A 26,122-nucleotide genomic window follows, 5' to 3' on the forward strand; every position below is an offset into this window, starting at 1 on the left:
TGGAGAGAACAAACAGAGAGAGAGAGAGAATAACCAGTGCAAACAGAGAGAAAAATATATGAGCAACATTCTTAAAGCAACAACTCAATGAAGAGAAAAATTCTGTCAGCGTTTACGCACCACCATCATGTCACTCTATTTTCTTGTGAGAAACATAAAGCGAGAAATTGACTCTTTTCCACACAATTAAAGAAGTGAATGGTGACTGGAGACGTCAAGCTCCAAAAATGGCAGTAAAGCATCATCAAAATATGATGTGTGCATTATATTCTTCTGAAGAAAGTTTGGCTCAGAAACATTTTCTTGAGGATGAATTGAATTCCTCAAAAGTGACAGTTAAGTCATTTCAAGTTTACAAAAGATTTCTATTTAAAATAAATAGTGTTTTTTTTTTTTACTTTCTATTCATTAAAGAAGCCTGAAAAAATATTGATCAATGGTTTCCACAAAAATATGAAGCAGCAGAACTGTTCTCAATATTGATCATATTAGGAAATGTTTCTTGAGCAGCAAATCAGCAAATCAGAATGATTTCTGAAGGATCATGTGACGTGGAGTAATGATGCTGAAAAATTTGATCACAGGAATAAATTACATTTTAAAATATATTTAAGTAGAAAACAGTTATTTTGAATTGTAATCACAATATTAGTGTTTTTACTGTATTTTTTTGATCAAATAAATGCAGTCTTGGTGAATATAAAATTCTTATTTCAAAAACATCAAAAATTTAGATGCCAACACTTCGATTGGTATTGTGTATTTATGACCAAAATGTTAAGTTATTTGCTCTCGCATCCCCTTTGTCATCACTTCCATCAAATCTGATAACATATTTGAATCTGAACCTGACAGCAAACAAGACTTGTGAGTTTAATGGAACTTCATTTCGAGTAAACGATGACAGAATTTTAGTTTTTGGTGAACTATCCCTTTAAGACTTTAAAAGTCAAGTCAGACTTGAAAAAAAAAACAAAGAAAGAGAAGGAAAAAATGGTGAAATTAAACAGTCTCTTTCTAAAATGAGAAAAACAGACATGCACACACACACACACACGCACACACACGACATGTGCCAAACAGATGCCCGCCGCCAAACCTCTGGGAAAATCTGGGCTGGTCAGACAGGAAGTGAGCTTTCCAGTCGTCCAACAGACAAAGCATCCATACATCTGTGCAGTAAACACACCTGATGATTGGTCCTGTGCTCAGTGTGTTTATGCCATTGTGTGGAAAAGCTTTAATCAACTGCACCGGTTCAGAGTCATTACTGGACTTCATAAAGTTTCTAATGGTTTGGAGAGAACATGTTACTACTACAACCCCGCCTCAAAGACTTCAGACAGCTTTTCTGGAATCCCGTCTCCATGTCGAACTCCTCCTTTTTCTCCTTTGTTTATGTCTGGAGATATTTTGTGAGTCTTCAGTCAGTTGAGAGTCATTCTACTCCAGTCACACCATTACAACCCTTAAAAGAAGGTTCCAGGGTTTTTGCAGTGATGCCATAGAAGAAGCATTTTTGGTTCTTCAAAGAAACTTTCAGTGAATAGTTCTATAAAGAACCACTTTTTTTTCTTAGATTGAAGAACATTTTAGAGATCTAAAGAACCTTTTGTGGAATAGAAAAGTCCCATGGATGTGAAAGGTTCTTCATGGGACCAAAGATGTCAATAAAGAACCTTTTTTTTAAGAGTGCCGACACTAAGACTCTTTCCTAGATTTCTCGCAATCCTTATTTAAACTTTTAAACTTGTAATTCATGCAAAACACTGCTTATCTGAATTGTTTCACTCAAAAAAATGTTGATACAAAGAATAAATGAGGTTATTTGAGGTCTGATCAGCACGGATTTCTTAAATATCTCTAAAATGTTAATAATGGGAAGCGTTCAGGAGAGTGTCATTTCAGATTGTGTTTTCTTTAAGTGCTTCATTTCACACACTGTGTATATAAATGTCATGAAATGAAGGGATGGCACCAGCCACCAGACAAAACGTCTCGGGTTACGACTGTAACCCTTGTTCCCTGAGGAGGGAACGAGACACTGCGTCGTTGAAAACGACTCTTTGGGGACGCTCCCTAAGCGTGCGCCTCTGAAGTATGAATGAAACTAATCCAATCCTGATTGGTGTTGCGTCGTGACGTAACATGTGACGGCATAACCGGATGCATAAAAGTGTCGCCGGCGCACACACACATTAGCCTCGCGATGAAGCAAGCCGCTCCCAGGCGTTAAGGGGCGTGGCAAGACGACGCAGTGTCTCGTTCCCTCCTCAGGGAACAAGGGTTACAGTCGTAACCCGAGACGTTCCCTTTCGTAGGGAACTCGCACTGCGTCGTTGAAAACGACTCTTTGGGGAACGAATACCCACTAGGCCACGCACCGAAAAAGCCTGTCCTAGAGTGAAGTTGATCTCAGGCACTTAAGCTAGGACGAGAGCACTCGTGCGCCAGACGCACTAAGGAGGTGAAGACAATAAAACCTGATGAAAGTGTGCAGGGTAGCCCAACCGGCTGCCTCACAGATCTCCTGGAGGGGCACTCCCGAACGGAGGGCCCTAGAGGACGCCATGCCTCTGTTAAAATGAGCCCTTACGGCCAAAGGTGAAGGCAAATTGCGCACCTTGTAGGCCTACTTATGGTTTGTTTGGATGCCGGGAGCCCCTTATTAGGTGACCCAAAACACACTAACAGTAGGTCCGACCTCCTCGAAGAAGAGGACCCCTCAAGGTAAATACTCGGAACCCTGACTGGCAGAGCAAAGGAACCTCTCTTCTTCTGCCGACACATGAGGTGGAGGATGAAATGCTCGCAGGACCATGGACCTAGCCATGTTAGAATGCACTTAAGGCACATAGCCGGGTCTCGGGTGCAGGATGGCCTTAACTCTGCCGGGGGCAAAACCCCAAGCAAGCTGGCGTTAATGCCAGGGCTTGGAGATCTCCCACTCTCTTAATAATTTTAAGAAACAGCTAAGAGAAAGGCTATCTTGAACGTGAGGTCCTAGGCGAAGCCGACTGGAGGGATTCGAAGGGAGCCAGGGATAGCCCTTCGAGAACCACCACCAGGTCCCAGGAAGGACCTGACCTCCATGTACCATGGAGAAATAGTATGACCCGTTGGTGCCTCCCCAAAGGCCCATCACTCAGTGGTGCATGGACCGCCGAACTGGCAGCCACGTACACCTTAAGTGTGGACGGGGAGAGACCCGCAGATAAACGATCTTGAAGAAACTCCAGAACTGAAGCCACTGGGCAGTTAACTGGATCTAACTCATGTTCTCTACTCCAAGTGGAAAAACCTACCACTTGAGGCCATATAATCTCATAGTAGACGGAGCCCTAGAGCAAAGTATGGTTTTGACCATCCCAGCTGATAGACCGGCATCTAGGTACTGGACCCCCTCAGGGGCCAGACCCACAATTTCCACAGCTCCGGGCGAGGGTGGAATATTGTGCCCTCCGCCTGAGACAACAGATCCCTCCTCAGAGGAATCTGCCACGGCGGAGCTATCAGAAGTAAAAATATGTCTGAAAACCATACTTGGGCCGGCCACAACGGGGCTATCAGAAGAAGACTGATGCCCTCCTGACGGACCCTCTCCAGGACTCCCGGGAGCAGAGCGATCGGGGGAAAAGCATACAGGCGAAGCCTCAGCCAAGCCTGTACCATGGCATCCAACCCCAGTGGGGCTGGATGAGTGAGGGAGAACCAAAGTGGACAGTGGGACATCTCTCGAGACGCAAACAGATCCACTTCCATTGGTCCAACCTCTGCCATATCAACTTCACCACCTCTGGGTGAAGTCTCCATTCCCCGGGCCTCAGCCCCTGCCTCGACAGGATGTCTGCTCCCTGATTCTGAACCCTCGGGACATATATTGCTCTAATAGATAATAATTTCCCCTGGGACCATAGATTAATCTGATGCGCCAGTCTGGATAGAGGGCGCGATCTGAGTCCCCCTTGTCGGTTCAGATAAATTGATGTCTGGGAGGAAGCTCCTCGGAGCCCTGAACACAGCCAACATCTCTAGGCAAAATATATGCCAAACATGTTGATGGTTCTGCCACAGACCCCTGGCAAAGCGGCCATCCATGACCGCGCCCACGCCAGTGAAGGAGGCGCCTGTCGAAACGGTTTTCCGGCGACATGACGCGGCTAACACTGGCCCTTGGGACAGGAACCAAGGTTTCTTCCATATTAATTAGGGAAACGAAGGCATCGGCGCGTAACCCTGATTGTTCGGAACGGATTCCCCCTTGGGGAAATCCCCTTGGCTATCAGCCACCACTGAAGGAGCCTCATGTGTAGAAGGTCCAAAAGGTATTATGTTGGACACAGCTGCCATGAGGCCCAGCAGTCTTAGAAATTGCTTTACAGTGATGGCCTGGCCTAGCTTTATCCCGGATGCCATGGCCCAGATGGACTCGATACACGCGGAAGACATATGTGCCCACATTGTATCTGAGTTCCATACCACGCCCAGAAACGTAGTTTTCTGAGCTGGTACCAACACGCTTTTCTTCGTGTTGAGTCTCACCCCCAAGCTCGGGAATACGGCCAAGGACGACATCTCGATGCCGAACTGCCATTGCTCGAGACTGAGCCAGAATGGGCCAGTCGTCGATTCAATTAAGTGTGAGGATGTCCTGAAGCCTCAGTAGGACCAGAGCTGCATCCATACACTTGGAGCTTTTGTGAGGGGAGAGTGCTAGGCCAAACGGAAGAACCCGAATTTGGTACGCTTCGCCCCCGAAAGCGAACCTCAGGAACCTCCTGTATATTGGAAGGATGGAGCACGGAAGTATGCGTCTTTTAGACTTATCGTGATAAACCAGTCCTCGGACCTGATTTGATTCACGATGAGCATCTTGAACCTGAAGCTCCTCAGAGAACGATTTAAGTGACTCAGATCTAAAATCGGCAGGAACCCTCCATCCTTCTTTGGAACTATAAAGTACCGGCTGAGAAATCCGGACTCCCTGTCTGGAGGAGGAACCCATCATATGGCCTCTCTGACCAGTAAAGAGTATACTTTTTGTTCCATCACCCAATCCTGCTTATACGCAGGACCCATGCAGATATGTTGGGTAAGCGTTTGACACGCTTCAACAAAATCTATTACGGGAACCAGCCCCTTGAGGCTGGTTTCGGGTATTCTTTGAGCATTGTTCTCGACCCCCTGAAGCAGATGACCGGCAGGGATTAGTCGAGACCGATTTTGTAACCATAGTCAATGCCCTTTTTCAAGCTTTTTGGAGCGAACACAACAGTATGCGTTCGCTGGAAACTGATGTGGCCCGAAGCGTCTTGGACGGCGGGCAACCACATAGTTTTCCTGAGGGCTCCGCTGTGAGAACAACCTCAGTTGCTCTACAACGGGGGGGAGGGAAAGGGTCTAATTTTTATTTCAGGTAGAACCTCTTTCCTGAAGCCCTCTTGCCTGAAGGACGGCCCTCAGGTCATCCTTCTGATCAAAAGAGCGAGATAAATTTATCTGTTGCCAAACTCCAGAGGGAGGGGCTCTAGAGGAAGGAGTGGGGTTTATCCCATGACTTAGATAACTCATTATACAAGTCAGGAAAAATAAATAAATCAATAAAAATGGTAAGCTCCAGCGCTGATGTTGTGATTGTTGCTGCAGGATGTGTACACTTATTTCCTTTCTTAGTTATTTATTAAGCGCTTCCTGTCTAACATGTGGCCAGTTAATTTTCATCTGGCCACAGCACGGATCACAACACGCTATTAAGCCTCGATGTTGAAGATTTTTTATTTTAACATCGGGTGCTTGTCATGGGCAGAAGAAACCGCATCGCGGGCTTAGAACCATTCGAATGAGAAAGTGCCGCAGCAGTCTCACTCTCATCAGCAAAATTCATATTTTATTATTTATTTTATTTACGAACCCCACGATCTGAGTCGCGGACCTGAACAACGGAGAACGTGAGCTGGCGAGTCTAATTCACGTTCATCCGCCTCGATGCTGAACACATCCACTCCCTCAGAAGTGTATAGTTCAAACATCATGTTCTCATCACGGGCAGAAGAAGCCGCAGCGCGGGCTTCTGCACCATGAAAGGGAGCCACAGAACCTTCAAATAGGGAATGAGAATGTGCCGCAGCAGTCTCATTCTCATTTGCAAGATCCCCGTGAACCCCGCGATCTGAGTCGACGCGCCGCCTCAACGGACGCGGGACCCGAACCGCGGGGAACGCGAGCTGGTGAATTTAACTCACGCTCCTCCGGCCGCCTCGATGCTGAACACATCCACTCCCTCGGAAGCAGATAGTTCAAACATCGAGGTCTCGTCACGGGCAGAAGAAGCCGCAGCGCGGGCTTCTGCACCATGAACGAGAGCCTTAGAACCTTCAGATGAAGAATGAGAAAGTGCCGCAGCAGTCTCATCCTCGTCTGCAAGATCCCTTTGCGAACCCCGCGATCTGAGTCACCGCGCCGCCTCAACGGACGCGGGACCTAAACCACGGGGAACGCGAGCGCAGTACTGATAGGGAGTGTTTCACAGAGATCACAGACAGCCCCCTCGAGAGCTGCCCGTGAGTGTGTTACACTCCAAAACAATTCACACACAACTGATGCGTGTCCCCACTCGTAATATATTTTGGGCAGGGGTGCACACATCTAATGAATTGCTCACTCGCCATAATACAGTGACTGGATCAGACAGACAACACCAAATAAGACAGACAAAAACAGAGAGCGCTTGCTGAAGAGCGAAAGCTAATGTGTGTGTGCGCCGGCGACACTTTTATGCATCCGGTTATGCCGTCACATGTTACGTCACGACGCAACACCAATCAGGATTGGATTAGTTTCATTCATACTTCAGAGGCGCACGCTTAGGGAGCGTCCCCAAAGAGTCGTTTTCAACGACGCAGTGCGAGTTCCCTACGAAAGGGAACCCAAGATATTTAACTTCTGACTGAGATGGAAATCCTTTAAATCAAAGGGAGGCGTTTCTCTAAAAACAAGCTGTGCTGAGAGAACCGTCCCTGAAAGCAACCTTACTTCAAATAACAGTCAATGAGCAAACAGAGGACATTAAATATATTCTAGATTGCTTTAAAAAAAATATCTAGACATATTCTACATTGTATTATAAGAGATACTCATTACTTTATTGCTCAGTAAGAGACACTCAGGGTTTCAAAAGCGATATTCCAGATCATTTTACGGCTTTAAAGGAGATACACTCTTTTTTTTACAGTGATGGCATAGAGATATAGACATAGTTCCCCTAAGAACCTATCAGTCAACAGTTCATCACAGGTTTTTTTTTCTTAGCATTTTAATCATATGAATATCCTTTTCCACTGTAAAGAAATGGTTCTTCTATGGCATCGTTGTGAAAGCCCCGTTTATTTTTAAGTGTGAGTTCTAGATTGTTATTCCACACCTTCTTGCTTTGTAAGAATTTTTGTGGATTTTGTAAGATATACTAATAGATCCCTTTAGTGTTTTGCAACAGATATTCTCTATAGATCACGTAACAGCTTTCCAACAGATTCTATATTGCTTAAAAGCTTTATGAGATATTCTAGATCTTTTGCAGATGTTAAACAGATTTTCAAAACCACTGGCTCGAAATTTTAGATCACTTACTGGCTTCAAATGAGATATTTTAGAATGTTTTATTATTCCATACTCTACATCTTGCAGCTTTGCAAGTGTTACTGATATATCATGCTAAACTACTTTGTAGAGATAGTATAGATCCCTGTAGTGCTTCTAACCAGTGTGTGTGTGTGTGTGTGTGTGTATATATCAACTACCAAACAACTAGTGAGGACATTTTACTGGTCCTAGTTAAAAAGGCTTATAAATAGGCCCAAAACATGTTTTTATTTCTCTAGTGTTTTACACATGTTTCTGGCCATAGAATATATAAGTAACCCAACATAATAAATGGAAGTCCATGCAATGTCCACACTAATAGTGTGTGCGTCAAAAATGAAACTTTACATTCAACTGATTTCATGAGGTTTGTTAGATGTTCACACAAGTGTCATGGCACCAGCTTCACACACACACACACACACACACACACACACACAGAGAGAGAGAGAGAGAGAGAGAGAGAGAGAGAGAGAGAGAGAGAGAGAGAGAGAGAGAGAGAGAGAGAGAGAGAGAGAGAGAGAGACCACAACAACAAGAGATGCTCTGTGCTTTTATCTCGGTTTCCTGTGTGTGTGTGTGTGTGTGTGTGTGTGTGTGTGTGTGTGTGTGTGTGTGTGTGTGTGTGTGTGTGTGTGTGTGTGTGTGTGTGTGTGTGTGTGTGTGTGTGTGTGTGTGTGTGTGTGTGTGTGTGTGTGTGAAAGACAGATCCAAAGGTCAAAGGGCAAGAGAGTCAAGGGCCGTCGCCAGGGCAATATGAAACAAAAGCAGAGTTCAGAGAGGACGTCATATCTGCGGTCTCATCATCTCTCTCTTCCCCGAGAGTCAGAATTAAGTCTTTATGCAGACGACCTAAAGGAATGCTGGAGTCACATTACTGCACACTTCAAACCCTTCACTGACTACCTGGATTGAGTTCAAAATCCGATTTTATAGATCCTCCTACTGGTTATACCTATAAACAAGACTGAAAAGTAATTATATAGACTTTAGTTAGTAGCCTAAACTGGTTTGCTGGTCTTTAAACTGGTCTCCCAGCCTGGCCAAGCTGACAAGTGTCCAAAACCCCTCTAAAACCAGCGTTGGGAGACCGACTAAAGCTATTCAAATCAGCTTTGATACATATTCCTTTAAGGTCTGAAATATATATACATAGTGCATTTAAAATCTGGAAGAGTCATCTCTGTATGCAGCGTTTTGACCCGACTCTGTTTTTCATCAGATCTGTCTAGAGGTTTGACTTTCCACCATGTTTACAAACCATCTCCAGACCTCCAGTGACCTACGACCCCTCTCTGTTACCATAAAGACACGGCACAAAAGGGAGACAATGGCCTTATGGGTATGCATGAGGAGGAGGAAAGAGACAAGAGGAGGAGGAGGAGTTATGAAAACATGAGGAAAAAGAATAGGCACATTTTGGCCATGAGAGTTTTTCATATCCTGCTGCTGTGTGTGTGTGTGTGTGTGTGTGTGTGTGTGTGTGTGTGTGTGTGTGTGTGTGTGTGTGTGTGTGTGTGTGTGTGTGTGTGTGTGTGTGTGTGTGTGTGTGTGTGTGTGTGTGTGTGTGTGCACCTGAGTGAAAAGTGTACAGAGAGAAAGAACAGATGCATTGTATTTGGAGAGATAGATGATTCATTTCTTCCATGTGCTTTCACTCTGTCTGTACGTTTCTCAAGCAGTCAGGAGTGTGTGTTTACTTAGCTGTACTTAAGGGACCAAATCATCCCCAGAAGTGAGTTAAATCTGACAAAACCTCCCTTCTGGGGACATCTGGGGACATCCTCAAAGGTAAAATGATTCATAAATGAAAAGATGTGGGGTTTTTTTTAATTAAGACAAAAAAAAATTATATTAATTAGCATAATTAAAGGCAACAGAAATCAATAACAAATTCCAATTTAAATAGCTAGGTAAAAGTGTAAACATTGTACGTATTACACTGAGCTATCTTTTAAGGACATTTGCATAAAATTAAATAAACGCTAGATGAATCATATAATTCATAACCACTTGGAAAAGTCCAAATAGTTTTAGCTTTTTTAAGCAGAAAGAAATACATTTTGGTAAAATAAAATAAAATAAAATAAAATAAAATAAAATAAAATAAAATAAAATAAAATAAAATAAAATAAAATAAAATAAAATAAAATTAAATAAAATTAAATAAAATTAAATTAAATTAAATTAAATTAAATTAAATTAAATTAAATTAAATTAAATTAAATTAAATTAAATCCTTTGCTATTTTTATTGTATTTATATAGTAATAAATAAAATAAAAAAAACTGTAAAATAAATAAATAATGATTTATCTTTACCTTAAAATGAATTAAAACATTTTAGTGATGAATAAATATACCTCTCCCATAAGAAAACTATGGTGCATTAGATTTTAGAAGGAAAAGAAAAGCTATCTTAGTAGGCAGTAGCATGTGCTATATGTATATCCTATATATGTTTTAAATAAGCCTCTGCATCTGAAACAAACTTATGAAGCTTAAGAAAACACTGTCTATGTCGGCAGCTGACTAGAGCTGGAACACAGCCACTGCACGCTGAAGTAAGAGACTCAGTTTGATTTAGCCTCATCTAGTTTAGTCTCAGTATGCTGGTATTGCATCTCTCTCCTCGTCTGATCTCGTCTCTCCCTCCTTCCATCAAATTCTTGAGATTTTCAGAGTTCCTGCCAAAAGCAGAGTTTAGGGCACGGTGACTCTCCGGCCCTTTGTGCTCAGACACACACTTACACACACAGACAGACACAGGTCAGAGAGCGACACGTACAGTAAGGCCCCAAATCAATGCATTTCTTAAGAAAACACACGAACATGTTGCATTTGCATGGAGTGCAACAACGAATATTAGCATGTGAATTACAGTCTGAGAGCACTAGTAAAAAAAATATTATTTTGCATCAATTAATAATTTAAAACATTTTTCAATTACAAATTAAATTATAATAATATAAACCAAGTTGAAATTTATATAAACTGAAATTGAAATAAACATGAATTTCAGAGACTGAGTATTTTACTCTACTAAAAATTTAAAAAATTTAAAATTTGAAATATATTTCTGAAATCTGAAATATTTTATGTCACAATTGTATTTTTTCCCCCACCAGGTTAAAAAGAAATAGAAATCTAACGTGGTCCACGTGGTCTCAGAAATTTGTACATGCAACAGGACCGTTCATTGGTCTTTTTTACGCCTGCGTACTTGCATAGAAACTGATCTGACTCAAGAGTGATAAATGCAGTCACATTAACAGAATACAGAGGAATTGCATCATCTCTCATTTGTCTAAATAGATTATACAGTGTGTCTACAGAGGATGTGAAGTTGAAAGAAAGAGTTTCTGAATGTTTAATGCAGTGTCTGTGTCCTCTGAAAAGACAGCAGCAGCTCAAACACACACTGGAAAGAGTGAGGAAAAGTAAACCGGTGCACCTGTGTGTTTTTATGGGTGCATGCGTGCTCGGTATACTCACAGGGGTAGAGTTGTTTCGTAGGAGCGCTAAGCTGTGCATCTTTCGTGACTCTGTAGGCGACATCGGGCCCTTTTGAGGACTTCCTGTGTGTGCAGAAGCCTGTAGTTTTCGTTACACCCTCTGGCAAACTGTGAAAATCTAAAATCTTTAGGAGATCGGCTGGCTCAGCTGCAAGAAAAGGAGACACAGAGACATCAAATTAGTTTAAAGCCACTTCAAGTCACATATAAAGATCAATAACTTTATTATATTATAGCTATATTTTATCATTAAACAATTCAGCACCATCAAATATGTATGTGATTGGTCAATTTGTGTTAAAAATAGGAAAAAAAACCTGATGACCTGCTACATTTTCCAAAAACTGCATTACACAACCGGAGTATTTCAATCATTTGATTTTTGTATTTTTAACTTTCATTTTTATTCCTTATTTGATTGGCCAGCAAAAATTAAGGCATCTTTTAATTACATTAGAATTGCAAAATAACCTTGAAAGTATTTGTGTATGTGTATGTCTACGTATGTATGTGTGTCTATAAGCGCGTATATGTAGGCTATATATGTTTACATGATAACCTGTTGACTTCTTTCACTCAAGGATCTCTTGTACTAACCGATTACCGAAACAGGATTTTTTTTTTGTCTTTAAATGTTACATTTTGAAAGAATTTCCATGTAAATACCCATGAAGCTGTGTTGACTGTTTGTTACTGTCTTAGTTCTGAAAAGTTATATAAAAATTAGGGCTGTGAAACGATTAATCGCGATTAATCGCATCCAAAATAAAAGTTTATGTTTACATAATAAATGTGTGTGTAATGTGTATAATTATTTTGTATATATAAATACACACATGTGCATGTATATATTTAAGAAAAATTTGTTATTTATATATAAAATATTTATATTTATATATAATATAAATTATATATAAATCTATATACATGCAAATATTTCTTAAATATATACAAGCATGTGTGTGTGTGTGTATATATATATATATATATATATATATATATATATATATATATATATATATATATATATATATATAATACACTCTAAAAAATGCTGGGTTGTTTCAACCCAATTTTGGGTAAAATATGGACAAACCCAGCAGTTGGGTTGAATTTTTAAATTACATTTTTAACCCAACGTTTGGGTTTGTCCATATTTTACCCAAAATTGGGTTGAAACAACCCAGCATTTTTTAGAGTGTATTATATATATATATAGAATTATATATATATAGAATTATGAACAGTACACACACATTTATTATGTAAACACAAACTTTTATTTTGGATGCGATTAATCGCGATTAATCGTTTAACAGCCCTAATAAAAATATTGAACTAAACATGCAAAATACTGAGGTCATGTGACAACATAGCATACCACATGACAACAACACAGGATACCACCATTTTAATCATGTAAGTATGCATGCTGAAAATAGTATGCATTATACATTGCATAGTATGCAAGTATGCAATAAGCAGCACACTTGTATTTGTGCTCACAGAAACACAACCTAAAGCACCATCAGAACGACCATGAGAACGACCCAACACAGAGCAGCAAACCCAGCCAAGTGTTGGATGTCTTTAGAGGTCGGCTGACCATATGAACACTGGAAACACTGTCAACAAAGTTGCATACACACAACCTTTCCACTCTAGTGGAGATATCGAGTGAAGACCACACACAGTTCCCACGTCTGCTTTGTGACAGGCTTTAAATGCACATAAGCACACACATTTGTGGTAAAGTGTTTGTGTGTGTTGGTGTTCAACTTGAGGAACAATTTCATTGTCTGCAAATCACCTCCAGCTGCCGCTTGTTAAAATCACTTGAGGAACACACACACACACACAGACACACACACATCCCTGGTCATTATCTTAAGCACGTCTTATTTACATTGAGGACAGAGTGACAGAATGAAACACAGACACTGTTTATCCATGACCTCTTGGTGTGATTCTGATCAGGTCAGTCTGATTTAGTCTAGAAGACCGCGCTGAGATGCTTCAGAGCGTTTACATTTTTCCTTGAGGTATTTATATCAAAGTCCATCTGTTCATTTCACTGCCGCTCGCAAAGAGAAACTACAAAGAATATTTGAAAAGTGCACATCTTTAAAGCTGAAGTGTGGCATTTTTTCATTAAGTCATCATGAAACCAAATTTGACACTCATTGCTTTTTAATACACGTTTTTGTTCTATTTCACGTTGCTCCAAAGCAAAAATGTTTGTTTTCATAATCTTTCTTCCATCAAAATGCAAAATCTTTCTTATCCTCAGAAATACAGACAAACAGATATTTAGTCATTGTTTTAGCAAACTCTCATTTGTCTGGCTTTATGTAACGCCCACTTTTAAGAGTCCAATCAATTTCTCGATGGACAAAATCAAGCCCCGCCCATTGTTTTGTTGAATATCCGGTTTCGCTCAGACATATATCACGTTACAGGTTTAAAATGAGTTGCAAACAGCAATATATGTGACGTATTTTCTCCAAAACGAATAGCATGAGTTTGGTGTGGGACGATCCATTTCTCTGACCAATTAAAGCTACAGTATGTAAGATTTTGAGCCACAAGAGGGCGCTGTTTCCAACAATAACAAAGGCGAATCTTGATGACGCTATGAAGGAGAGTGGAACGATGGGAGACGTCGTTTTCAACATCCAGAGACGTATGGAATTAATTAATCATGATCACGGATGAGGTAATTTATTAGTTTTTGTATTACCTGTACGTCTGAACGCGAAATTTTATGTCATGATAATGAATTAACTACAAGGAACGCAAAATGTTATGCTATATTATCCTGTTACAGCTATTTGTCAAATGATTTGTTAGGTTAATGCTGCGTAGTTTTAGGATGTTTATAGTTAATGAAGTGTTGTTTTACGTGTTTAAACCAATCGTAGTAAAATTAAATTTGAATGGACATTTGCAAGTAATGGCTTAATATTGTTTAACAACAGATATCCGATTGTATTTAATTGCACTGCCATAATCTCGGTCACGGACACAGAATATAAACTAATGACGGAAATCATAATAGGCTATTACATGCATTGGTGCGGGGACGCGGCCGACAATTTTGTATAATTTATAATGTTGAAATAGGTTATCGCATCACGATAGTGTCGTGGGCAAGTGTGCCTTCGTATAACGTGGGAGACCCGAGTTCGTGTCCCAGCTAGAGAAACTTTTTTTACTAACGCATTTGTCCACGTGATATTGCGGAAACCAAGGATAGTGCGGATATTGCGTCACTGACAGGCGCCATTTTTTTCCGGGACGATTATTTAAAATTGGAATTTCTCTGAAATAAAAAATCTTTGGAGACTTTTGGGATATTGTAAGTACATAACAGCAGGAAATATATCACACTGTCCAAGTGATTTTTGGATCTTTTATTACAAAATTGTTACATATTGTATCTTTAACTTAATTTTTACTTATTGACATAATAAAAGTACTAAAAAGTAAATACTTTTTGACTTAATGGTCAATTAAAATGAAAAATAAATAAATACTTTTTTGTTAATGTTATAATATTTAAAAGAATATAGTGTATAGTATATTCTTTTTCTTGTATAAAAAAAAAAAAACATATTCATATTTAAAAAAACATTTATAATATTTTGTTTTGTATTTTGGCATTCCTGTAGCTCAAACAGTGGATCATGACAGTAACAACAGAGATCATGGATTCAATTCCCAGGAACTGCATAAGCTTAATAAAATATGTCTCCTGAATGCAATAGAATAGATACAAGTACGTATCAGCCAAAATGCAGAAAGGTAAATGTTACGTAAATGAATTAATGAACGTGTAAAAACATTGTGACTATACTCTAAACACATGAAACTGATCTAAATAGCAATATTACAAACTTAATTAACATTTGACAAATGCACATATAACAATATAATACTCGTCCAAAGACTTTCATTTCACATCATTTGATTTAAGTCAAGATTAATTCATATCAATTGTAAATCTGCTTATTTTGGCACACGGCAAAGCTCATGCGTTATTGACTTTGGCGAGCGGCTGATACAAACATAAAAGTATCATCAGACAAGATCATGTATACACACACAAACACATTTTCACTGCCTGAGGAATTTGATAGTACTTATCATCATAAACGGGACACTATAATCAGAGATGCACTTGAGCTAAAATTACACAGCAACTTCTGAGCACCTGTGGGAACTGCCGGGACAGACCGAGATCTGCGAATCGGTGAACCGCGCTGAGGTTCTCTGGTTAGCCGAAGCGAAGCGCCAGTCTCTGTCAAAGTAGCAATGAGGTTTGCTAAGGTGCAACACATCACTATGGTTAAAGGATACAAGTGCTCCAAGGGCTTCCCCAAAATTAGCTGGTTTCTATTTATAGGTCTTAAAATGACATGCTTTAACAGCTCGATGATAACGTGGTGTCAGTCGGCATCTTCATTTAGATTTGCAGATTGCATATCATTAACAGCCAACTGTGGGAAATGAAAGCACGCCTGCACTTTAGTTGCGGAAGATACTTTGTCGCATACAACACATTTGATAAGCATAATTGTGGTAATAGTTGCAGATATGAAGGTTTGTCGCACATCTACTGCACATAGAAGGCCAAACGCTTCGCTATAGTGTGTTTATACTGAACTATCTCTCATGTAAACAGGCCCAGATGCTGCTAGAATCAACATTTAGCTCGCACTGGGGGAGAGAACATGCGCGCTTGCAGGCAGAGCTAATATTTACCTCAGTAAGCATACGGGTCAAACTTTCACAAAAGTATATATATGTTTTCTTAAGGATGTTTAGGGGGAAAGCTGTAAATGGAGGCGATGTGTTACAGCTGTTTTTTCCACACAAGACCCACAGCAGGGAATCAAGACCTGCAAACACAGTGTGACCCGGTAACCCACTTACAGCTCAGCATTAAAAACTACATTCGACCAAGAAATACCAACACTAATAAAAATAAAGCTCTTCTTTTTGCTGTATGGTCCTCTAAAGATTACAAATGTCCATTACAGTATGTGCTTCGGATCAGTTTGGGGTTGGTAAGATTTCTTTATGTTTTTTTAATTAAGCGTCTTCTGCTCAGCAAGGTTACATTTGTTTGATCAAAAATGCAGTAAAAATAGAAATATTGTGAAATATTATTGCAATTTTTTTTTTTATTCCATTTGAAAATGTATAAATGCTGATTTGCTGCTCAAAAAATTATTATTATCCATGTTGAAAACAGCTGCTGTTGATACAAACCATGATACATATTTTTCAGGATTCTTTAATGAATAGAAAGTTTAAAAGAACAGCATTTATTTAAAATAGAAATATTTTGTAACATTATAAACAACTTTACTGTGAATTTTGCTCAATTTAATGCAAAAGTATTAATTATCTTAGTGACCCAAAACGTTTGAACTAGTGTAAATAATATACATATGTATATAATAACAATACATATCAACTTTTAGGTTCTAATTAAAACATTAATATTCAAAAATGAATTCTTAGTTGAGACACAAATCGCTAGAACAAATTCTACATTACTGAACCAAATTGCAATAAACAGCCTATAGATAAAGAACAGAACTATATTAATGTACCTGAAAACAATTATTATAATCATTATAAATACATTAAAACATTTCCTAAACATTGGCGACTTTTATTTCTGTTGCCGTAATTTAAAAAAGCAAAAAGCCACTAGAAGCTGAGTGCATTACGACGTTTTTACACCGTTTTAGGTCTAAAAACACAACTTACTATGGTTAAATAAATAAATATGGTTAGATAAATCATACATAGTGTTCTCGGTGTTATGTGTCAGCTGTACTCACAGTATTTTACCTGTTCAGGTGGGTATGTGTGTACATATTTAAGCCGTAAGTGAATTTGATGTTTTACAACATACTTTACAGCTCGGGTAAAGAGGAATCTATCAACATCCTGTAAAATGTCATGTTTAAAATCACCCACACACACAGGACCTGCTCAGGTGAAGCACTCGGGTTCACCTTACAACCACACAGCGGGAGTGTTTACACTGTGTGTGTGTGTGTTTACACTCTTAAAGAGGCGTCCCAGAGGAACAGAAACATCACCTGTTGAGATTTACTCAGTCACCGCAGTGTTTCCCTCTGCAAACACCCACAGACCACAGCTCAGGTGTGTGTAAACATTCCCATTCACAACTTATTAGGAGGAAGAATCGCTGTTAAACACCGACTGCCACACACACATTTCCTCAGGTGATTATAATTAGACAAAAATGTCTGCAATTAAAAATACGCAGGAAATAATAATAAATCAAATGAAAATAATGACTAATCTCTCCATCTCTCTGAGCATTAAACGTGTTGGGTTTCAGTGCCAACTTTTAATTACATATCCACAGCAAAACAGATGCCAGACGCACACACACAGTTCAAAACATAAACACATCAAAACAACCACATCCAAAACCGCACAACACACAAAATACACACTGCTTAACTTTCTGCACAACACACACACACACAACTACTCCTGTTCTCAGAGATCTGACACTATTTTGGAAAGCTGCCTGAGATTATAATGTTAAAAGCTAAAAATGTAGTGACTTGTTGCTCTTAAATGTTCAAATAAAATGTGTGATTAAGTAAGAACTGGTTTTGAAAACCCTTTGCATAAACATACATATACCCGTAAAAAAAAATGTTTGCTAAAGTTCCCATTAAGTTATGAAAAATAATTTCCGAATGTTCTCAAAGTGTTCAAAATGTCCAGATTTTTTAATGTTTTAAAACGCTTTTTCTTGGTTATGTGAACGTGAACCATCAAGTAACATTTAAAAAACTATAGACAAACATTCAGAAACGCATTCAATAAATGATGCATAAATAACAATTTTGTGCTAATGTGTGAAGTCATTAAAGACCCGATAACTTTGAACAAACAAACGTTGTATTAATGTTACTGGAAGAACGTTTGTTCATAACTTGAGAGAACCTTGCCAGAAGTTCGAAGTGAAAACCAGCACAGCTCACCTGAACTCTCTAACACAAAACACCCCAGATCAGTTTATAACAGGATCTCACATTATAAATCTTTAAGCTTCTCAAAAGCTCATTAAACCAAATCACACTGAATTAAGGAGCTTTACTGTGATGCTAATACTAGATTTGAACTTCCTGAAGGAAATAACACTGCTTCCAGAGCAGAAGAAGAATGGGAATATTTTAGGCAGATCTACATTTTATTTTATTTTTAGTTTGTATAAATGATGTCACTGCCTTGACACTCATCACATTCATATTGTCAGCATACAGGTTCAATTCTATTACAAATGACAATTCTATATGCAAATAAATGCAAGAATGAAGACCAATCACATTTCAGTTTTTTATTACACTACCTTTCAAAAGTTTGGGGTCAGTAAGATTTTATTTTTATTTTTTTTCTCTTCTGCTCACCAAGGCTGCATTTGAGCAGAGTCAAAAAAGGAAATATTATGAAATGCTATTACAATTTAAAATAACTGTTTTCTATTTTAATATATTTTTAAAATTTTTATTTATTCCTGTGATCAAATCTGAATTTTCTGCATCATTGCATAGTTTTTACGCTTCAGAGTCACACGATCCTTCAGAAATCTTTCTAATATGCTGATTTCTTATCAATGTTTAAAACAGTTGTGCTTCATATTTTTGTGATAACTGTGATACATTTTTATTTAGGATTCTTTGTTCAAAACATGTTTGCTGAATAAAAGTATTAGAACTTGCTGATTAAAAGTAATAATTCCTTTAACACTCTTACTGACCCCAAACTTTTAAATGGTAATGTATGAATATTAATATTATATATACAGATTCTGAACAGTGAACATGGCCTATGGGAGATTTTAATCTCCAAGCATTAATCTTTTTTTTTTTTTTTTTTTTAAGCACATGTGAGGTTGACATTATTAATGAAGTTTAAATTAATTTCTGTACCTTAAAGTTGCCATGTGTAATTTCTGTTCCACTAAAACTCTTCAGTGGTTAACCTCTCGCTAAGGACGGGTAATTAACGACAAACTGATCACATGATGACCTGGATCTTCATCACAGCATCATGAGAATCAAACAAATGTTCAATATTCAGTTTGCTTTGAGCGAGGGCTCTGAGCTTCAGCTGTTGGGGTCACTGGGGTCATTCTGTATAAAATGAATCATCATTTTTTACCTCCACTTGAGCATGACATGCAAAATACTTCCAATATGCATGCAGGTTTGGGAAACAGTTTGGACCTTGTAAACACACTCATCATGTGGCAGATAAACTAGCTAACACACACACACACACATACACAGGAAGGTGAATGGAGGAGACACAGGAAAACTGTTGGCAAGATGTATTCTCTCTCTTTCTCTCTATACCCATCATGAGATAGTGACCAGACTGACTGAGTATTTTTAATCGCAAAACAACAGGAAATGGACGAGATAAGAGAATGACATACACATATTTATTTGGCAGACATAAAACATCCAAGTTCATGCATTTATATTTTTACTGAATCCCATGAGCTTAAGTACCATAGCACCATCACTACAATAATCACAAAGATATAGAATACCCTTAAAACACCCTACAAACTGAATAAACTCCCTGGCAACCTCCCACAACAGTTTGCATATATAATATAGGCCTACAGTATATGTTAATTATTAGGGATGTCCCCGAAGCCTAATTCTGAATTCGGAAAGGCACGGAAAATGAATACCGTATTCTACGGAGGCCCTAAAGCGACATGCGCTGCGGTAGTCGTTTACAGTACAGTACATCAGATTTAATTTATCATGTGGAGAGATGACTGACAGGACGATGGCAGAGGATTTGGTGAGCAACAGATCCTGAGAGTCAAATAACAGAGCATTTCATGAGAAACAAACTATAGTACAGAACTCTTGGTCCTAATACATGTAAAGGGTGTTAATGTCCTGGTGAACCCTTACGTTATCCCCACAAAGATGGCAATATCCCAAATACTTGACCTTGTGGGGATATTTTTTGGTCCCTAAATACTAGTGTGCGTGTGTGTGTGTGTCTCAGAAACACACACAGATAACACTCACTGTGTCTGTGAGATGGAAAAATTGACTCAACACAAGATCAGCGCTATAAACACAAGCAAACTTCTCGCTCTCCTTCTCATTTCTCAAACATTCACATAATGTGTATACAAAAATATATGTATATTTTTTCTAACTTTTGTCATCTCGGTGTTGCATAGTAACTTTTCCACAAAAATATCAAGCAGCACAACTGTTTTCAACATTGATAATAATAAGAAATGTTTATTGAGCATCAAATCATCATATTAGAATGATTTCTGAAGGATCATGTGATGCTGAAGACTGGAGTAATGATGCTGAAAATTCAGTTTTGCATCACAGGAATAAATTAAAGCTGTAAGCAGCGATGAAAGGGCCTCGGGCCCTAATTACATTTTAAAATATATTCAGATAGAAAACATTTTAAATTATAATCATTTTCACCATATTACTATTTCTACAAATAATTGCAGCCTTGAAGAGCAGAAAAGACTGTTCCATTTGATTTTTTATCTTACTGTACCAACCCCAAATGATACAGAATACACAGGAAGGGTCTAGAGATTGTGTAGTTTTGACATTTACCAGCAGGGGCAAATTGAGCCATGCTAACCCATAGACATTATATCTATGTGCTAACTAAACCTTTAACCAGATGTGATCACATGACTCTCCGCTAGACTATCCCTGTTAATGAACTGATAATGTAACCTATTAAGCTTTATATAATGTAAAGAACATTAAAGTATTAGAAGTATTACTTTTTTTATAGGATTATTTGCTGAATTTAAAGTTCTAAAGAACAGTATTTATTTGAAATGGAAATCTTTTGTACATTATACTGTAAATGTCTTTACTGTCATTTTTGATCAAACGAAGCATGCACGTCGCTTCATAAAATCGAGGTTAAACCACTGGAGTCGGGTTACTTTAATGATTTCTTTACTACCTTTCTGGGGCTTGAAAGTGGTAGTTGCGTAGCTGTCAATGGAAGGACAGAAAGCTCTCAGATTTCATTAAAAAGATCTTCACTTGTGTTCTGAACATGAATGAAAGTCTTACAGGTTTGGAACGACATGAGGGGGGGGGTCATTTATGACAGAATTATAATTTTTGGGTGAACTAAGCCTTTAATTTCTTTAAAAATCTTTTAAAAAATATTAAAAGTATTAACCCTTTAGGCGCCAGAGTTTTTTTCCTAAAACGTTCGATTTTGACATCTTAATTTGAAAAGGCTATATCTTAAAAGTGATAAAAGATAGAGACTTTCTGTAAATTAGAGAAATATTAAGGATGACCCAAAGTTTATGTAGGGATTACATTTTCCCATCTAATTTGCATATTATGACGTCATATGGTGGCGGCTATCTTGGATTATAGAATTTTCATGAAAAGTCACAAGTTTAAATGATAAAATGCAGCACTTCTTTCCTCCAAAATGTCCCTCACCTTCTGTATGCTATATTGCACAATACTGAATGCTCAGGTAAATAGTAAGTAGTAAACAAACAGTGTAAATCATTACTAATAAATGGTAGAAACAAACCGAATGCAGGTAACGTTAGTGGTTGGCCTTTTGCTGTAGAGATTTTCCATTTACTACATACAGTAGGCACTCTGATTATATATATATATATATATATAACATATATATATTATTCATATGACACACAAACACAAGTAGACAAGACCTGTTTAGTTGCCCCGTGTCACACCGCCTCTGCTCCTGCTACGAGCAGCGCGGGCGCGGCCAGATCTGCCTCGCGCGCGCGCGCCGAGTGCGCACAGCTCGGACTACTGTCATTGTCAGCACTGCGCGGCAAAGATGTACCGGGAGAAGCGCGAGCTGCACCATTTCGCGGCAAAGATGTACCGGGAGAAGCGCGAGCTGCACCATTTCGCGGCAAAGATGTACCGGGAGAAGCGCGAGCTGCACCATTTCGCGGCAAAGATGTAACGTTACCGGGAGAAGCGCGATCGTCATTTTCAAAAGGCAAATATTCCCCTTCAGAGTCAGAATCGGCGAATAACATTTGCAACACATCCTCACGATACAAGGTTTTATTAGCCATTTGATGATTTTCTCTCACAAATCTCACAATTTACTCAGACGCTCTGAACTGAACTGCTTCCGCATCAATGACACGAGCGCTCACTTGCTCTGCTGTTTTCTCCAATACTTTGAATAGGAACATGACGTAATTTTGGTCTTGAATCAAAGTATTACATGTCTGCCATCTAGTGGTAGGGAATACAAACGAGATATTACACCATATTAGGATCTACAGCCTGTTTTATTAAGTATGACGTCTTGTCGCAATTTTGCGACTTTGGCGCTTAGAGGGTTAACACTAATACGGTCACAACTAGTAGAATACGTTTTCCACAATGCAACATTTGCACAGCAGACCAGAAACGATTTGAGTTCCTTTACAAAACTTAACTGTGCATATCCAAAGCACATCTGGACCGAGTGAAACGTCTTGTGTTTACGACGGTTCTGTGGATTTTGAACCAAGAAACGTTTCGAATGTTCTAGGATGCCTAGAATGTTCCATATATCAGAAACACATGTTGCATTAAAATACAAAACCACATCAGACCGTAATGATGGAGAACTCACTCGTATGCGCCACCACTTTAGATGAATCCATGAAAATCTGACCTTAAAAAACCTGAAAAAGGTGTCAATCACTGATTTAAATCACACTGTGATGTCATTGTTCATCGGAGCACAGCTTCACAGTGGCATTTGAGTCTGACACATTAGAGTGGTTTGGAAGCGTGTCAGGAAAATGTAAGATCTGTGAAGCAATAACTTCAGAGAGAGAAAGACTTGCATGCATTAGACAACAGTTAAAGGCTCTTTGTGAAACTCAACCCTTATGTTCAAAGTGTCTGTGTGTGTTTTGAGGGGTGTCACTCATGCCTTTTTGCAACCCATAGCTAGGTTGTTCCTACGGTATTCTGCTCAGTTGTTAGCATGTTGCTATGATATTACGAAGGTGGTCCCAATTCACGCACTTATGCATATTTCTATGCTGATTTGTAGTTTAAATAGTGCGAGAGTGATCACACTGAAAATTCCCAAAAGAAAAAGTACACTTTAAATACCCGGACGGTGCACTTGATTAAAGGGATACCGTTTTTTCATATTAAACTATGTTATTACCTTAACTAAGATGAGTTGATCCAAGTGCGCGCACTTAATCGCTCTGGCGCGGTGACACTTTGATAGCACTTAGCTTAGCCCAGTTCATTCATTAGGGACCAAACAGAGATGAAGTTAGAAGCGACCAAACACCTCCACGTTTTCCCTACTTAAATACAGTTACACGAGTAGTTACACGACCAAGTATGGTGACACAAAATAAAACGTGGCACTTTTCTAAGCGGGTAAAATGGATAACTATAATGTATGGCGGAATAGCACTTGGGAGCACTTCGACTCGGCGCAGTAATATCATCACTCCTGATGATATTACCGTGATGATATTACTGCGCCGAGTCGAAGAGCTCCCAAGTGCTATTGAGACGAGAGAGGTATCAACTCGTCTTAGTTAAGGGAATAACATAGTTTAATATGAAAAAACAGTGGGGTATCCCTTTAACCCTTAAACGCATACCTCGGGTCTTTAGTGACTCGGGACGCCATTCACGAATCACTACCCTCCTTCTCATTCCTTTTTTCAAGTTAGACATCAACCTTCTTAGTATTCCTCAATCAATTCATTATAAACAATATAACATGAAAAAATTATACAATTATAAAAGAATGCCTGTTTTCACATTCATTTTTTGTAAAAAAAAAAAAAATGTATTAGAGTCGCTGACGACCCATGGTGTGTAACAGTGCAAGTATAGTTTTTCTGCACAACAATAATTGAATCTTTGATGACTGAATAATTGCACTCCACAAAGTGTCAATGTTTGATACACAATGATGAAGCGACTTTTCACTCATAGTTATCGCAGGCAGAAAACAAAAGAATAGGAAGTATCATCAGCAAAACTTGGAATGGCTCAGCGTTTTACTGCAGAGCAAGTACTGAACGCAATCAAATATTACTGTCACTTGATGCTGGATCTGGTGGAAAAAGCTGTCAGCGATCAAAATATTGATTTTGAAGATGTTCGTTTTGAGAATATGTTTGAGGTCACGAATATGAGTGTACTGAATGTACTGGGAAATGAGTTCTGACGAGGACAGTGATGACAGAATAAAACATCTGCTGTAACTAAACCCTTCCAAGCTCCAAAAGTTAACAAAATATGCTTTATTTGATTCTTCTGTAATTGTCACTCTAATATCAGGAGAGTTAGATATTATCCCGACAGATCAATCCGTGTTAGATATAGATCCGGGTCGCTAAAGACATGAATATGTAACAATGAAACATTCATGCATTTAAGGGTTAACTGAAAAAAATTAATGTTGGACACTTCATGCATTAACTATCGCAGCTTTAATTACGTAGCAGAGGGGGAGGGGCTTCAGACTCCCATGTTCAATGACAAAATAACCTTATGAAGTTCATACACTATATGGATGAGTACACAGTGTATAAGTGTATAGTGCGTAATATGGGACCCAACTCGAGTGTATTGCTATCCTGTCGCTAAGATGCACTGAGGGTTTTAGGAGGCCGGTGCTGACAGTTTAATGATAGGTCAATCTGAGTGATTGACAGCTCCTCAACCAATAGCAGCCAATCAAGCGGGAGGAGTGCCCTGTGGGTGCACGGATGGTGATGGCCATCAATATTACGACCTCACTTCTGCCGCATGCAGGAGGTCACTGTCCGCCAACTGACCTTTGACCTGGACAGAGGTGTAATGAGAGGGAGGGCAGGGTTCATAGGGCTAACGGGTAAAATTGCAGGTATTCCGACCAGGTGCTTTGAGCTTCTTACGTGGCTTAAGTATATTTTCCTAGTAAACCATTATATATTTTTTTCTCCTGTCTCTCTCTCTCTCTCTCTCTCTCTCTCTCTCTCTCTCTCTCTCTCAGTGGGCTGTTTGAAATGCACTATAATGGTATGTATGGTTTGGTGGTTTGGTTAGACTGTGTGGTGTTCACTGGTTTCCACTAACTAGAGCAGCAATCAACGACTGACTGATTCAGCAAAAACCATTTAACATTCACAACACTTTTCATCGTTTTTGATTGTCTAATAAAGTTTAAAAAAGCTTCTCTTTCAGCAAAGAGCGTGTAAAGTTTTTCCATGTTAAATGGCTCACGTTCACTGACTGAATCGCTGGCTGGTGTTCAGCATGTGCATTATTAGACACTGGAAACGATGACTCATCTGCTGCTGTACCACTACTCAATCACACACACGATTCATGTACAAATGCATCCAGTTCCATCAGCACACGCAGGAACAACTGCACACTCAGAAGAGAGCGGCATACATCCCTTCCCGTGAAATCAAACACACATGTATTACAAAAGAGACACACACGTTAAAAGCATCAAAGAACATTCAAACTCAACCCCATAAAAACGAGTCCCATGCTAAGATCAAAGCAGAACAAAACTCCAGCACAACCCTGACAAATCAACCTCCATGATACAATGACAGTATCAGATGGAAATACTACGTGTTTTTGATTTAAATCATGTCATGTACCATGTTTTTTTTTTTATATATACTATGCTACATGATATAAAAATGCCTTTATGTTTAAAAACATGGTATTAACATAATATATTTCAAAACAAACAGTAAATATATGGCATCATCATGGTAAATATCCAAAAAATCATGGTTAAAACGTTCACAGGTTAAAAAAAATATGGTACTGTGAACAAAAACAAGGTATTACAAGGCCAAAGTACAAATATATGGTATTATCATGGTAAACATCCAAA

At 38.9% G+C, this 26,122-nt stretch overlaps 1 protein-coding gene across 2 annotated transcripts in view; it reads right to left on the reverse strand.

Moving 5' to 3' along the window:
• col5a1 (procollagen, type V, alpha 1) overlaps positions 1 to 26,122 on the reverse strand; it is a 102,946-nt gene that overhangs the window by 61,107 nt on the left and 15,717 nt on the right. For both annotated transcript variants that reach the window (XM_079586878.1, XM_079586877.1), the window contains exon 2: positions 11,133 to 11,300. In XM_079586878.1, the coding sequence (XP_079443004.1) occupies positions 11,133 to 11,300 (168 nt within the window). The remainder of the gene's footprint in view (positions 1 to 11,132; positions 11,301 to 26,122) is intronic.

This window comes from Phoxinus phoxinus, assembly GCF_949152265.1.
Source record: "Phoxinus phoxinus genome assembly, chromosome: 17".
Taxonomy (NCBI): domain Eukaryota; kingdom Metazoa; phylum Chordata; class Actinopteri; order Cypriniformes; family Leuciscidae; genus Phoxinus; species Phoxinus phoxinus.